The sequence below is a fragment of the Budorcas taxicolor genome, chromosome 4 (assembly GCF_023091745.1).
Source record: "Budorcas taxicolor isolate Tak-1 chromosome 4, Takin1.1, whole genome shotgun sequence".
Lineage (NCBI taxonomy): Eukaryota > Metazoa > Chordata > Mammalia > Artiodactyla > Bovidae > Budorcas > Budorcas taxicolor.
Genome location: NC_068913.1, coordinates 51,202,983 through 51,220,043, shown reverse-complemented (window position 1 = coordinate 51,220,043; position 17,061 = coordinate 51,202,983). Strand labels below are relative to the sequence as shown.

At 38.5% G+C, this 17,061-nt stretch overlaps 1 protein-coding gene across 5 annotated transcripts in view; it reads left to right on the top strand.

The window, feature by feature from the left end:
- NRCAM (neuronal cell adhesion molecule) overlaps window positions 1-17,061 on the top strand; it is a 91,811-nt gene that overhangs the window by 54,353 nt on the left and 20,397 nt on the right. For 3 of the 5 annotated variants that reach the window (XM_052638952.1, XM_052638951.1, XM_052638950.1), the window contains 7 exons: window positions 961-1,158; window positions 1,256-1,326; window positions 2,635-2,860; window positions 3,241-3,356; window positions 4,709-4,913; window positions 8,140-8,262; window positions 9,765-9,941. In XM_052638952.1, coding sequence (XP_052494912.1) covers window positions 961-1,158; window positions 1,256-1,326; window positions 2,635-2,860; window positions 3,241-3,356; window positions 4,709-4,913; window positions 8,140-8,262; window positions 9,765-9,941 — 1,116 coding nt within the window. Of the gene's footprint in view, window positions 1-960; window positions 1,159-1,255; window positions 1,327-2,634; window positions 2,861-3,240; window positions 3,357-4,708; window positions 4,914-8,139; window positions 8,263-9,764; window positions 9,942-10,910; window positions 10,947-17,061 lie in introns of all 5 variants that reach the window. The other 2 variants (XM_052638949.1, XM_052638948.1) reach the window with 1 other exon arrangement.

The window sequence follows — 17,061 nt, the reverse complement described above, 5'->3', positions numbered from 1 at the left end:
TTCACTTAACAATACATTTTAGAAATCATTCTGTTTCAGTACATGTGGAGCAGCCCTATTCATTTTTTACAGCTGCAGAATATTCCATTGTGTGAATGCATCTTAATTTATTTAATCAGTGTTCTACTAATGAACATTTAGTTTGTTTGCAATTAGGTTGTTTCACTTGCAAACAATGCTGCCATGTGGATTCCTTTTCATGTATTTTTGAACATATGCATAAGCACATTTATTCAAAATAAATTGCTGGAAGCACAGTTTCTCAATCAAAGGATATCTGAGTTAAATATTGTTAGATCTTCTAATTTGTGCTCCATTGAAGTTGTACCAATTCATGCTTCCCGCAAAGTATAAGAATGCCCATTTCCTTTTACCTCTGTTAGTATAAAATATCTATTGCAAAGGATGAGTTTATTTTTTTAAGTGAGTTATAGTGCTATGTATTTGAAAAGTGTTAGGATTTTTTAAAGCTGTTGTGATATATCTAGAAAACACAGTGTATCATGAATAAAGGATTACTTTTGGACACTAAAAAAAAAAAAGAAAGAATGCCCATTTCCCTATGTCCAGTTCCACAAAATATGTTAAATGCTTGATTGTTGCCAATCTATGTAGTGGGAAATGGTATCTTCTTGTATTTAATTTAACTTCTCCTTTTGTGGAAAACAAAAATCAGTCATTTTTTCATTGTTTAAACTTTCCTAGAAATATGTGGGTCACTTCTAAATAATTTTAACTCAACATGCTAAAGAAAGAATACCACACATTATTGGATCTGCTTAAATGTTGAGGACAATAATAGGACTCTGAAGTCAAAATATCCCAGTGATTTTTTCTTGAAAGTGAGATAACTCATGTTTGGCTGCTCTTGTTAGATTATCTTGTTCATTATCCTAGTAACCTACCGTTGGGTGAATGAGTTCATGTCTTGGGTTTGTTGCATGTATGTGGTATGGCCAGAATTCATCATTGAGTATGAAGATGCAATGCATGAGCCAGGGCTGTGGCACCACCAAGCTGAAGTTCCCGGAACACAGACCACAGCCCAGCTGAAGCTGTCGCCCTATGTCAACTATTCCTTCCGAGTGATGGCGGAAAACAACCTGGGGAGGAGTCTGCCCAGCGAGGCATCTGAGCAGTATTTGACTAAAGCTGCAGGTAAAGCAGGACCTCTGTGATATGAAATAAAATAGAAAAGTCTTCCACTGTTTGCAAAAGATCAAAGCTTACGAATGTATGGCTGCTTGACTTCTAGAACCTGATAAAAATCCCACAGCGGTGGAAGGGCTGGGATCAGAGCCAGATAATTTGGTGATTACATGGAAGGTGAGCTATGTCTGAAATCTTCAATTTTCCTCAGTATATTTAGAGTGGAAAGAAAAGTTGTGGTGTTTTTTTTTTACTTTTCCTCTTTAGGGAAGGTATTTTATTTATATATAAGAAGGTTAACAGCATATATCTAAATTAAAATTTAATAGGCCTTTAGTATAAACAGAAGTGCCTGTTATTCCGTGTTTTTTAAATGCTATCATAGGCACATTGTAAATCACAAGTTAATACCTAGTGAAGGGAAAAGTTGTTTTTTAATTTATTTTTTAATTGGAGGAAATTTTCTTTACAATGTTGTGTTGGTTTCTGTCATATAACAACTCAAATCAGCCATTGTTATACATATATCCCCTGTCTCATGATCCTCCTTCCCCTCCCCATCCCAGAAAGTTTTTTAAAAATAATATCTGTATTAAAAATCCCCTTTCATCCATTTTGGGGACTCTTTATTTATTTATAGTGTAGTAGTTAAAAGCTTGATCCTTGGAGCCAAAATGAATGGATGCTAATCCCAGCTTTGCCACTTACTGTGTAACACTTAACATCTCCATCATGTGTCTATGTGATGCGAATAGCAAAGAACCAACCTCGTAAGATTAAAGGAGTTAATGCATAGCAAGCATGTAGGATGGTGCCTAACACATATACATGCTCAATAAATGCTGACTAGAATTACCGTCATCATAAAGAACCATCTAGAAGACACGTACCAGTAGTCAACTTCTACTATTTCCTTTTTAGCCTATGTGTATTTTCTGGACTTGAAAAATTAATATATATTTACTTGTGGTTTTTTAAAACTTACTTTAGATAGGCCCATACAGGACCATACTTAGTTGCATACACTTCTGTATATACTTATATACATGCATGGAGAAACAAGGCCGAATAAGCCAGTATCATTTTTTTTAAATAAAAAAGTAGTTCACAAGTTTCAGTCTCCAAGTAAAATAGAGACTGATGTACTGTCACACAAGCAGAAATACAAAAAGGAAATTACATAACTGAAAAGTTTTATGTCACCCACCCATAACTGTGAAGCCAGAATTTGAGAGGCTTGGGTGGTTTTTACTACTTCAAGATAGAAATTAACTACCTTTGAAGGGTTGATCCCAAACAAGCTATGAATCTCATCCATGTGAAAAAAAAAAAACAAAAAGTTTCCTGGAGAAAATTGTTCATAGCTTATATTTTACTGTCTCAGTGCTCACTGTCCTTAAGTCTGGGAATTGAACTTGCCATTCCAGTATAAGATGGTGCAGTCAATCTGTTTTATAAGCTCTGATTATCTGGCTTTTCTTGTAGCCCTTGAATGGTTTTGAATCTAATGGGCCAGGCCTTCAGTACAAAGTTAGCTGGCGCCAGAAGGATGGCGATGATGAATGGACGTCTGTGGTTGTGGCAAATGTATCCAAATACATTGTCTCAGGCACCCCAACCTTTGTTCCATACCTGATCAAAGTTCAGGCCCTGAACGATGCAGGGTTTGCCCCAGAGCCAGCTGCGGTCATGGGACATTCTGGAGAAGACCGTAAGTGTCTGATGCTATTTTGTGTATATTTTCCCCCAGCAAAACAGATTACCAAGGTGCAAGTCAAGGCCATGTCCAGAGGTACTTAGATTGGGAAGGAGAGAGGCAGCAGTTATTTTGCTCAACATTTCTGCATTTAAACAGCCTACTTATATAGAAAATCAGTTCAGAATGTTGAACGTTATTACTTTTTTAAAAGATATGTTATTCTCACAAAGTCAAATGAACAGATATCAAAAATGAAAAATTACTCTCCTGCTTGATAATTTGTAGAATAGGGTTGGGGCATGTGTTAAGTCAAAATTATGAGACAGTGACATTTTTGCATGAAATTCAAAATGACATTGATACTTCTTACCCCCCTTTCTCATCTTGCCCAGTTCCAATGGTGGCTCCTGGGAATGTGCGTGTCAACGTGGTAAACAGCACCTTAGCTGAGGTGCACTGGGACCCTGTACCTCTGAAAAGTATCCGAGGACACCTGCAGGGCTATCGGGCAAGTGAAAGACACTTTTCTCGTTCTTTTCTTAGAACCTGCCCATCTAAGTGAAAGGCATGCCAGATTCTTTTCTTGGCTGGAGGAAGCCTTGAGAGTTCATCTGGCAAGCCACCTCTGCAGCATCCTAGCTAGAGTCAGATCAAAATCTCACCGTTCACAAAGTGAGAGAAAAGTACTTTCTCATTTATCCCACATGTAATCTAACAGTCTGGCAACTCAACAGTTAGCGAATGCATTAAATGGGAATAACTATTGTTCAGAAAGCTACAGTGTAATGAAATGCACCTAGCTTGAAAGCAATAGTGACATGTGTTGAACAAACAAAATTATCCTGAGAACAATGTAGACTTTTGTTGTTAATAATTTAGATTGTAGGTCAAGATCATGTAGTCCCAACTAGGTCATTCTTATAAACCTCAATTTTCTTTGTTCTTGGGAAGGGTAGAAAGACCGATTCCTGTTTTTGATTGACAGATGGTCAAAGAACTTTCCTAGCAACCAAGAAGTCACTGCTTTGATTTGCTAAACCCTGACATCTAGAGGCCAGTTTTTGCACTGCATCACGTTCAATTTGGCCAGATTCTGTAAATATGTTGATTTCTTTTGAAAGTGCTTTTGAACTCCTAAGAGAATTTAAGAGGACTTAATAAATAGCAATTCTGCCTTTTTATCCAAAGTTAATCGATACTTTATCTCCTCAAAATCTGTGTCTGCAATTTAATGCCAAAAAATAAGTACTTTTAATTAAGCAGTGCAGTTTGGTTTCGTAAGATAGCCGTAGACTTCGTAGAGGGTCTTCTTGCCTCTTGATAGCCCAGGGGCTCATCTGTACTATAGGAATAGTCATAATAAAAGTTGTAACACCTTTGCTGTGGGTTTTAGGATTAAACTGAATGATATACTGTGCTTGAAGTTGTATTAAGTCTGGAAAAGTTTGTAAATATTGGGCAGTAATCTTTAATTTTTTTCACGGGGTTGTAAAAGAGTCAGACACAACTTAGCAACTAAACAACAACAATGATTTTTACTTTTAGAATATTTTATATAAATAAAGGACACTTAAATCCTTCTCTGTGGGTCTCATGCTGTTTCATTTCTTTAGTTTATTTCACTTAGACTCCTCTAACAAAATAGTATAGTCCAGCTTCATCAAATATTCTTAATTTAATTTCTCTCACTACCTGTGGGGTCCTACTCGCTTGCCTCAAAATCAACATCTGTCCATTGTTCCACTAGTCTAAAATGTACCCAGGAACTTTCTGGGGGAAAACACAAAGCTTTAATTTTGTGATCATGAAGATTCCGTTGATTCCCTTGTCCATCCCTGACTTTTCTTCTTCCTGTTTCAGATTTACTACTGGAAGACGCAGAGTTCATTGACAAGAAACAGACGCCATATTGAAAAGAAGATCCTTACTTTCCAGGGCAGCAAGACTCACGGCATGTTGCCTGGGCTGGAGCCCTTTAGCCACTACACACTGAATGTCCGTGTGGTCAATGGGAAAGGGGAAGGCCCAGCCAGCCCTGACAAGGTCTTCAATACTCCAGAAGGAGGTAGGGTGGATGTATTTCTGAGATCCTAGGAGAATATGGCACATCTTGAGAGGCTTTGGGTAAAAGAAGGGCCCCAAAGTAAGGTATAGTCTGGAAGCCAAATGTGATTTGTCTCATAGATGAACACAGCACACACAGAGCTGGCAAAGTTGGCAAAGTGTCAGCTCATCTATGGCCTGAGGCTGTGGATAAGGCTTCACAGGCTTCCCCCAAACCACCTTTCTCTCAACTTAACATTTTTCTCCACACTTAGTCATACTGTCTTAGCATAATACCCTGCAAGTCCATCCATTTTGCTGCAAATGGCAAAATTCCATTCTTTTTATGGCTGAGTAGTATTCCATTGTATATATGTACCACAGCTTCTTTATCCACTTGTCTGTTGATGGACACTTATGCAAGGTTCTACAAGGCATTGTAATGAGATGGGAGTTGGGACACTCAGGTGAGTCTGAGAGGCTGCTGGGCAGCTGCCAACACCATGAGCCCTACAACCAGAAGTCAGGACAGGGTTTGTCTGTAAACTGCTTTTATCCATGTCTGGGTATATGTTTGAAAAAAAATACTAATTAAAAAAGATACATGCACCCCAGTATTCACAGCAGCATTATTTACAATTGCTAAGATATGAAAGCATCTCATTACAGTGAGATGTACAATGCTCCTATCTTATTACAATGCCTTGTAGAACCTTACTAATTTGATGCTGACCTGGATCATTAACTTTCTGACCTAAAGCAAGTTATGTAACTTCTTTAAACCTCAATTACCTTAGCCAAAAAGCATGAGAGCTAAATGTGATTGCCTGAGAAAAGCATCTAGAAAGGAAAAGAATCCTCTAGGTTGTAGTTTACTTTTTTCTCAGTGTAGCTTCAGAGTTCATGCTAACACAGCATGTGGGATCTTAATTCCCCAACCAGAGGTGAACCTGTGCTCCCTGCATTGGAAGCATGGAATCTTAACCACTGGACCACCAGGAAAGTCCCCGAAGGTTGAAGGTCTTGACAGAATGTGTTGGGAAGAGGAACTCCAAGTGCAGGCCATGGCAGGGAGAGGGGGAGAGGAGAACCAAACACACTGATGTAGGAGGTGGGGCTGGAGGAGTCTGGGCACAGTCACCTGGGAGCCTGGTGAAGTATAGTTGCAATACAAATATTATGTAAGTTATAGGTATACAGTATAGCAATTCACAATTTTAAAGGTAATACTCCATTTATAGTTATAAAATATTGGCTATGTTCCCCATATTGTAAATATATTCATGCATCTTATTTTTATACCTAATAATTTCTTACTCCCCTACCTCTGTATTCCTCCTCCCCCTGCCACTCCAACCTGATAACCACTAGTCTGCTCTCTATATATGTGAGTCTGCTTCTTTTTTATTAAATTCACTAGTTTGTTGTATTTTTTAGATTCCACATATAAGTGGTATCATATAGTATTTGTCTTTCTCTGTCTGACTTACTTTGTTTAGCATAATAGCCTCCAAGTTCCTCCCTGTTGCTGCAAATGGCATTATTTCATTCTTTTTATAGCTGAGTAGTATTACCTTGTATATATGCACCATATCTTCTTTATCCATTGATCTCTTGATAGACACTTAGGATGCTTCCATATCTTAGCAATTGTAAATAGTGCTGCTGTGGACATTGTGATGCATGTATCTTATTTCATTAGTATTTTTTTTTTCAAGCATATACCCATACACAGATAAAAGCAGTTTACAGACAAACCCTGTCCTGACTTCCGGTTGCAGGGCTCCTGGTGTTGGCAGCTGCCCAGCAGCCACTGAGAGTCACCTGTGTCCTAACCCCCATCTCATTACAATGCCTTGTCCTCAACCTCATTGCTCCTTGGAGGTCAGGGCTCCTTCCGCTAGAGGCTTTCACTGGTGAGACCTTACACTGGTTCTTTAGATAGCTCAGGGGATGGTGCCATAGAAAAGAGGGCCAGGAGATTAAAGGACAGACAAGAGAGGAAGTAGTATGTCCAAGACACAAAGGTAGGAAGCAGCATGGCTCCTTCAGGGAACTGTAAGTTAGGCCGCCAAGAATGGCAAGAAAAGAGAGGAATTGAGTTTGGGAGGACCAATGTGATGGCTGATCTTAAATGCTATGGATATTAACCCTCAAACCAGGAGCTCTTAACCTGGAACTGTAGTCTCTTAAGGGGTTGATGGATGGGTTTAAGGAGCTCCATGAACCCCCTAGTGTTATATACAAGGGATATATATTTTTCAGGGGAGAGTTTATGGGTGTCAGATTCTCAAAGGGGTGATGTGAGCAAACCTGGAAATATATGCCAGGACTCTGCTAGGCTCAGTCAAAGGCCACTGAGGGCCTGAAGGGGACAGCAGCTGAGAGGCGAGGAGGGAAGGGATATAGTTGAGGTTACCACGGTGGATGTGGCAGAATTTCATGTTCCGGAGATGGTAAAAATGAGGCAGAGGGAGAAATTCCAGTTGACTGCCTGGTTTCTGGCCATAATGACAGGAGGGTCTAGGGAGCGTGGTAGGTTGCGTAGAGAAGGTAACGATCATGGAGGAGGACTGCCATCATCCCTCATCCTCATGAGGAAGGGGATAAAGGCAGACCAGGCATGTTTCCTCTGGTAATCTGCCAGCCTCTGCCACAGAGATCCTGACTCCCTGCAGGCCTTCCCCAGAGCCAAGGGTTTGCCAGCAACCGGGCTGTTGTCCATCACCAAGAGATGCTGGGCATCTGTCAGCTCTTGGGATAAGAGCTCCTCTGCACCTGGACAGCCTGGCTCAGGCCCAGAGCCTAGCACGCAGCGTGTTCTGACTGTTTGCAGACTCCTGGTTTGTTGGGGAAAACAGTCCTTCATGGCCCAGAATGTAACTGCTTCTACTTGCAGGTCTGGTTAGATTACTAGTTCTGCTCAGTTACTAGTTTGCTTTTATTAAGATCCCATTCAAGAAACAAACATGTACTGTTTCTTTAAAAGAACAACAATATTAGTTTGAATGTTAGTTTGGGTCTGTATCAAGGCAAAGTCCTTAAGTATTTGGAGAGAATGGTTTTAATGACTTTAGATGGAAATGGTGAAGCAGAACAGGTTTCTATTAACATATTTTCAGCTGAATCATGAATAAGAATGAGTTATAAAAATTTTGATGTGTGGTGTAGGTCTGATGAAATATGTCACTTTAATGCAGTTTGAAACATTCAAAAACCTTTGTGTTGACTATACTTCTCATTTAAAGTCCCCAGTGCTCCGTCCTCTTTGAAGATTGTTAATCCAACACTAGATTCTCTCACTTTGGAATGGGAGCCACCAAGCCACCCAAATGGCATTTTGACAGAGTATACCTTAAAATATCAGCCAAGTAAGTTATGGGGAGAAAGAAACTGGGGAATATGGCTTAAGAAGGAAAAGATCTTAACAGTTATCTTAAAATACAAACGAGTTGTTTCCTTACAACTGTAGAATATATGTATATATATATACACTTTCAACTGTTAATCTAGAAGGAACTTCAAATCATACTTTTTAAAGAAAAATGACATATATGCTTTTGAATATAAATGATCTGTAGAATAATACAGACCTTGAGCATGGGGTTTAGGTGGGTACTATTGTTACATATGTGGGCATTATGTAGAACCACAAAATGGGAAGAAAAGGGGTACATTTAGCACAAGGCCCCTGAAGACAAGTTTAGGGGTTATTTAAGAACACATGACTGCATCTGAAAAAACCGAGATAAGAAATGCTATTGAGCTTCAGCTATAAAATTCTCCTAGCTTAGAAGCCAGTGGAGACTTTATTTCCCCTTGTTGCACCATGTTATAGGAATGTTTTTAAATGGTTAATCCCATAGTTTATTTTTTATATTTAAAAGGCTTGCAAAAGCAAAATTAAATATCTGTGTATCTATATTAAATATCTGTCTATGTCTATGTCTATGTATGTAAAATTCTCCCAGCTTAGAAGCCAGTGGAGACTATATTTCCCCTTGTTGCACCATATTATAGAAATTTTTTAATGGTTAATCCCTTAGTTTATTTTTTATATGTAAAAGGCTTGCAAAAGCAAAATTAAATACCTGTCTATGTATATACATATATACTTACATAGATGCATTTGTATTATAATTATAGGGTGAATCTTGAGATCATTCTCTTTTTTGTAATCTTTATTGGAGTATGTTGATTTATAGTGTTGTGTTAATTTTAGGTGTACAGCTAAGAATGATTCAGTTATATATATATATATATACATATACATACATATATATATATATACACACATATATCCACTCATTTTTTAGATTCTTTTCCCACATAGGCCAGTATAAGGGTATTGAGAAGAGTTCCCTGTGCTATACAGTAGGTCCTTATTAGTTATCTATTTTATATATAGTAGTTTGTGTATGTCAATCCCAATCTCCCATTTATAGGACTAGGTAAGGTTATCAATTATGTTGGACAAAGAGTGAGTAAGGTTACACAAATCAGTGTAATCCGCGTTTAACATTTTGGGTTGATGCGTTTATTTATGATAATGTTCCTACAGCAGTGAATGGGGAATGACTTTGTTTTTTTTAACGGGGGAAACCCTGGTTTCCAACATTCTGCAAGTTTCATGTGTACAATCCTGTTTTGATTTCTGTGTACACTACAGTTTCTGTATATACTCTTCTGTATACACCACTAGAAGTTCGGCTTCTATCCGTCACCACACAGTGAACTCTCTTACCCATTTCCCCTTCTCCTGACACACCTTCCCTTCTGGTAACCATTGCTTTGTTCTCTGTCAATGTGTTTGTTTTTGTTTGGTTTGTTCGTTTACTTTATTACTTTATTTTGTTTATGTTCTTGTTGACAGTTAATAGCACACATGAATTAGGCCCTCTGGTAGATCTGAAAATTCCTGCCAACAAGACCCGCTGGATTTTAAAAAATTTAAATATCAGCACTCGGTATAAGTTTTATTTCTATGCGCAAACAGCAGCAGGATCAGGAAGTCAAATAACAGAAGAAGCAATAACAACTGTGGATGAAGGTAAGCTTTACATGGTATAAAATCCATGTAATTAGAAGTATCATGAGACAAAAATCACATTTTTCTTTCCTTCTTACCGTGGAAGTATCCATGTTACCCAACTAATAGTAACTTCTCTTTCTGAAATATATATAAAAAATTACTTAATTCATACTGGAATAATGATTTGCTGTTTGTTTTTTAAGTCCCTTTTAAACGTGTATTAAAATATTGAGGTGAGAGTAGGAAATTACAGCATTTTGCCACACTTGAATTCACAGTTCAAGACGATGTTTTTTTCCAGTCTACAACCTTGCATACAGATATACACACACATATACATATATATGTGTGTAACATACATTCATGCACACACAGACATGCAGACCTATATACAAATAAATACACGTGATTCTGGTTGTGGTCTAGATTCATCAGAAAAAATTTGCTAGTCTATATACTGATTTAGGTTTTCTGGCAAGGAAATCAAAACAGTTATTAAATAATGCATTTACTTTTATGTTTGAGCATGGGACTTCATAGTTTGCTATGCCATCTGGTACAGAGAAAGCAAAAGAGCCCCATTAAGGTATTTAGGAAAGGAAGGAACTCTTCCTTTCATACTTTTAAAAATGATTTTGAAAAACTTTAGATTTAGTGAAAATGATAAAAAAAAAAGTAAAAGATTTTGCATGCCTCTAAATTATAGAACTGCTTAAGGGTTATTTATTTGATTATCTTCCATCATTAGAAATTGAAATTTGGTTTGAAATCTCCTAAGCATCTTACATAATAGGCAAGAATGAATAAAGCTCTTTAAGTACTGTGGGGATTTGATTCCTGGTGAGTTTGGGAACACCAGCATGCCTTGTGGTGGTACACTGATGTGGTACACTCTGCTCTTGCATGCTTTAGCATTTTAAGAGGTGTTTTTATGGAGCTTTACATGCTAACTATAGAGTGTCCTGTTTCTGTTTCCCTTCATGAAAGCTGGTATTCTCCCACCTGATGTAGGTGCAGGCAAAGGTAAAATAATTCATCTGCATGACTTTCTACATGTGTGAAATTTGCCATGTTAACCATGGGGAAGTGCAGCATGGGTTAAAAGTGAAAATAAAATAAGCTCTGAAACACCAACAGAAAGATAAGATCCTGCAAGATCTTGACTCTTAAAATTCATGTCTACCCATTTTTTTACAAAGAGAAAGCCACACGTTGAATTCACCTTTTCTCAAGACTTATCCCAGGTCCAAATCATATTCTTGGCTTTCAATGCTAAGGATTGTGGCTGGATCAGACATGACCCAAACTGTGGCTTTGTCACAGTCCCTCATGACGACCATGCTGTCTGTGAAGGGCTCAGAAATACTAGCCCTGCGATGAAAACAGCCAGTTAGAAATCAGACCAACTAAGCTTCCCGTTCTAATCCGATTTAGCCGTCCTCCTAACCTCAGTGTACATGTTGCTGGCATCACACTGCACTATCCACTTGGAATTTTGACTTCGCTGTACACTCCAACTGGCCCAGGACTGAAAGTCTCCCCAGCAGGGTCCCCTCTGAGCAAGTTTAGGCAGCCCACATGCTCTACTCAGCTGTTACTGCATTTCTGTCTTCACCAAACTACTCAAGTCTCTCTTCTCTGGGGAAGCACCAGCGATCACAGGGAATTGCTTTTGTTCTCCTTTATTGCTCACACATCTCTGGGCGAGGAAGATCTGGGAGAATGGTGCTTGAATGAGTTGCAGTATTTCTTCCACCCAGAGATTCCCTCAGTCTTTGACTCTTGGCAGATCTGTTAGCTTTTTAGCAAGCGGTAGAGACCTCCCTGCCTCACTGGGCACTGGGATTTTCTTGGACTTTGACAGACCAAATAAGTACAAATAGGAATGAAGAACAAGTTGACCAAAATAAATACGCACTTTGTCCTAAATTGTTCAAATATTCGGAGCTTAGACCTGATCTTATCTTCTCTTTTCTTACAAATCTTATACTCTGAGTCTTGGTAAATTATAAAATGTAGATCAGCTAGATTTCAGAATGATAGAATAAGAACTGTAGCTATTTTCAATCAACTTAATAATGTTTTATAGGTGTTTTTAGACTCCAAAGAACAAAGTTGTAAAAATTCAAAATTTTCACAAGATCATATAAGGATGCGAGACTCTCTTTTTAATGTGTGTTTTTTTTCCAGGGATGGTTACATATCCATTAAAATCCTTGGTTGTTTTACAATAATTTGCTGCTGGGCTCCCCTTAGACCCTTTCATGGGACCATTCCAGAGAAAGCCTGGCCTCTTTCCCTCTGCAGCAGCCTGTCACTGGGCTCTGCCTAGAGGCAGTAGCCGAGTAATTGAGCTGTGGCAGGGTTGTCTGCATTTTCCACTGACTTGTCATATTGGAAAAGGACATGCATGCCAGTAGAAAAAATGTCACCCGCTGATTTAAATGAATTAAGATTAACTAAAAGAAATCTTAATTAAAATAGTTGCGGCTTTACCATTTGATGTTACTAAATTGAATTCTGAATTACTTCTTATTATAGAGATGAGCAAAAATAGTCTCAGAAAGTTCCTGAAGCCCCCAGTGTTGAAATCTGGTGGAATTCAGATAAGATTATGGTGTTTAAAATTTTTTAAAAAAAGCTAAATTTAACCTTCTTTTCTATATTGTTTCATTTAATAGTATACCAGTAATTAAACATTGGTTACATAAAGTGATGATATTTAACCATGATGAGGCTTTAAAGTGCTGAAGAATAATTTGTCTCCCTGGGTTTTCCTTCCTTAAAATATTTCTTTTTTCATTCTGGGAATGAATTCTATTCTCTTCTCTGTTTTCCTTCTTCATTAAGATAGATTTGAAATTTACATTTTTAAATTTTCTTACAGATTTTAAGAGATGTTCATGAAACCCAAGCTTTCAAATATAGAATTACAAAATTATTATCAAAATCATGAATGAGAAACTGAGAATTCAGTTAGGTGTATTTCTCTAGGCTGACCCTGTTTCTTACCACTCTTCTGAGTTTGAGCATGGAAATAGGCACTCTTGTACTCTTGACGTCTTCAGGAGTCACTTCTTTTGGTCTTTGGTCAAAACTCTCAATCCTGGTATAAGAAATTATAGTCATTTGGCTGCCTTTGTTCAATTTCTATGTCCCTTTCAATAGTTTCAGGGTCTCTGGGTAAATAGACCTGGGAGGACGTCTGTAGAAATGAACTGAAAACACATGGATAATGGATTTGACTTATGGTCCCAGTACTGCTGATGGATAGACACTGCTTTATCTGTGGATTATTACCTACTTTCTCACCTTGGGAGCAGGCATCAGAGCATTTGTGTGAGGTGACCAGTTCGGGCAAAGGAATAGGGAAAAACTAACTGGTAAGTCAAGAACTGAACCTAGTTCTTGACTGAATTAGCAGCTGACTGTGGTCAAACAGGACAGAGCAGAGGAGAGCTCTGACTAAGGGACTGGTGACGCATCCTCTCTGTGGTCAGACTCTCACTTTATCAGTATACCAGAGTCAGTCCCACAGCTACTGATCAGTTCAAGAAACAAGGCCAGTGAGTCAAAAGCAAGTTTAAAGTGCACAACTTTATTTGGCCTGGACCAAACCAAACCAAAAACAAAGGAACAACCCCTCTCCCCATTCCAAATCCCCAACTATAGAGAAGATTCAGTCAGTTCAACAGCTCATCTATCTGGCCCATAAAAAGCACCAGCCCTTTTTAAGGCACTGTGTGTTGGACAGTAAGGCAAATTCTGCCTTTGGTATGCTTATAATCTAGCAGGTAAGACAGACAACACGTTAAAAAAAAAAAAAAAAGAGTGAAAATAGATGGAACTGGAACAAAATATTATCTGATCTTAGGGGAGTGAACCATTTATTTTGCCAAACAGGATCAAGAAAAACTTCCCAAGGAAAGTAATGTTGAACTGGGCTTTGAAGGACAGATGGAATTTTGGCAGGTGAATCAGGAAGGTGGGTTGTATAAATTCTTGGGAGGTGGCATAAACAGTCACGGGGTTTAAAAACCCACAGGATATTTGGGTTAAACACAGCAGTCCACCTGTGGGCAGAACTAAGCCATCCACATCTGAAACAGGGAAGTGACAGAATCAGAGATGTAGTTTTGGAAGTTAAAGCTTAGTTAACTCTGCTGGTGGTCTCTGCAGAGAATGACTTACAGTAGGAAGAGGGGTTAGATACAGACTAGGTAAAGCCCAGTGGAGAAGGCAATGGCACACCACTCCAGTACTCTTGCCTGGAAAATCCCATGGGTGGAGGAGCCTGGTGGGCTGCAGTCCATGGGGTCGCGAAGAGTCGGACACAACTGAGCGGCTTCCCTTTCACTTTTCACTTTCATCCATTGGAGAAGGAAATGGCAACCCACTCCAGTGTTCTTGCCTGGAGAATCCCAGGGATGACGGAGCCTGGGGTGCTGCCATCTATGGGGTCGCAGAGTTGGACACGACTGAAGTGACTTAGCAGCAGCAGCAGCAGCAGATAAAGCCCAGAGGAGAAATGACACCAGCACATCGTAGGTCCTCAGGAGTGTTGGTTCAGTAAGTGCACGAATGGGGATTAAAAACAAAGAGGGTTAGAATTCTCTGTGATAAGAAGGGCCCAACAGGATAACCTTAGGAAGTTGTACTGTCTTCTCTGGGTACCTTTAAGAATCAGCAAAAACAGAAGCAGCAGCAAATTGCTCTTCTGTTGGAAGGTATGGTTCTGCCTTGAACATCTTCCATAATTACACCAAGACTACATTCCTCAGTTCCGTGATTCCAAAATTTTTTGAGGAAAATTAGTGTTTTGCCTGAATTCTTTGCCACTGATGCTTTAGATACAGGGAATATTTTAACTGTGTCTCTGTTGATTGATCATATTTTTATTACAATTCCTTTAAAAGGAAAACCTCAGACAACTAAAATCAGCTAGGTCCACAGAAGGACCCTGTGTAATTCCATAATCAGTTTTGCTTTCTGCTGTCCCCCATCCTTAGCACAGAGGGGCATGCAATATATATGTGATGGTGAATTAGATGTCAGAGGTCAAATGCATTATTGAATTTGTTTAATATACTTCTCTTTTTGATTCTAAGAAATGCTGTTTCATTGAATTTATTTCAGTAGAGGGCTTTGGCTTCCAAATTATATAACATAATTTGGAATTTAATTTCAGAGCCTGAATAAACCCATTGCTGCTTTTTGGTTTACTATCTTAGGATATTTCCCCTGGGACAATAATCTGATTTATCACTGTTTAACTACTCAAGTTAATATAGCTATAACTATGTCATTTTTACTGTAGGCCATTGTGGTAAGGCTGATAGAATTGTCATGCTCAGGTAGCCAAATAACATCTTTTAATGACTGTAGATGTCATCTTAACTAGGTGGCAAGCATGTAGCATCATGTAGGATCCATAATCAGATGTTTCAGGAGGCTGTTTAGATTCAGTTCAGTTTAGTTCAGTCACTCAGTTGTGTTGACTCTTTGGGACCCCATGGACTGCAGCACACCAGGCATCCCTGTCCATCACCAACTCCCGGAGCTTACTCAAACTCATGTTCATTGATTCAGTGATGCCATCCAACCATCTCATCCTCTGTTGTCCTCCCACCTTCAGTCTTTCCTAGCAACAGGGTCTTTTCCAAGAAGTCAGTTCTTCGCATCAGGTGGCCTTAGTTTAGATTACACTGTGATTTTCTCAGAACGTGGTATGTAACGAACAGTTGTCAAGTAACATTGTCTTGCTCTCTGGACTGTGTCAAGTGAAATAGTTCTTATTCATTTGATTTCTTGTTTCTTCACTTCTGCTAACTAGTATTGAGCATTTTCTTTGCAGCTTCCTTTTCAGTGTACCCTAACTATCCAACCTTCTCTAAGGCAGATGCTTCTCACCTGAGGTCCCTGAATTTCCCAGAGGCAGATTCTTAAAGAAATTTGTGACTCAAAACACATCAGAAGCCACTACTCTTTTTCTTATCTAAACACCAATTCATTAAAGACCTACACTGAGATGATAAGTAGCAAGGAAAAGCAGCCACTAGTATTGGGTTTGACCTTGCAGTCTCATACACTGTGACCTCTGCCCCTAGCATTGTTCAGCATCCCATCCCCACTGTACCTCAGTACATGGAGACTGTGATGTCTCAGACTGTCCCTCGTGGACAACAGTTAATAGTGTTTAGGACCCACATCATAGAACTCATACATTTTAATATGTGTGTGTCATTATTTCTGATTTCTCATTTATTTCCTAATGCTGTAACTTAAGAAATGAAAACCTTTCTAAAGTGAAGTAGAAATGAACCCTGTTAACAATCAATTTTATTTGACTTGAACAATTTCAGAGTACTTAAACTTATTTTACATTGTGTGTGTGTTTGATTTAGCAATTTGACTTGTCTGTCTATCTGTTTTATTTTTCTATTGTATATTTATTTTAAGCAGTATACCCCAGGATCAGCAAACTTGCTACTGCCGCTGCTGAGACCTCAGCCAATATCAGTTGGGAATATGAGGGACCAGAGCTTGTGAACTTTTATGTTGAATATGGTGTAGCTGGCAGTAAGAAATGATTTCATTACCTGGGTTTTAATAGGGGGGCTATATTTGAAGAGATTGAGAACATCTTCAGGATGTACTGTGGATCATCTGGAAAAATAACTTGATCTAAATAAATGAATCCAATATATGTGAAAAAATTAGAGTGAACCATCAACCTATATATTTTATACATAACTAGGAGTCTCGTTGGTTCATGTTATGAAATACAAGGGACATAATAAGTTCCATTGCATTTGTTATTTTTAGATTGTGGTACTTAAAACTCTTTATCCATGACTTGTAAATAAGAATAATAAAAAATAATTTTATTTCTATGTTTAATGTATTCCTAAGTCAGGTACTCTACTTATATCCTGGCCACATCTACTAGGAGATGGGGCAACTTTAATTTTCAGAGTGTATGAGAATCCAGTCCTCCTTAATACAGTGCTCTGCACTTAATGAGCTGGGTGGCCAGTGAATGTTTGTGACAAAATGTTGAATATAGTCCAGCTTTCTGTTTAGACCCTTATTGTGCAAAAAATATTAAAAAATAAAAAAAAAAACTATGAGTTTAGAA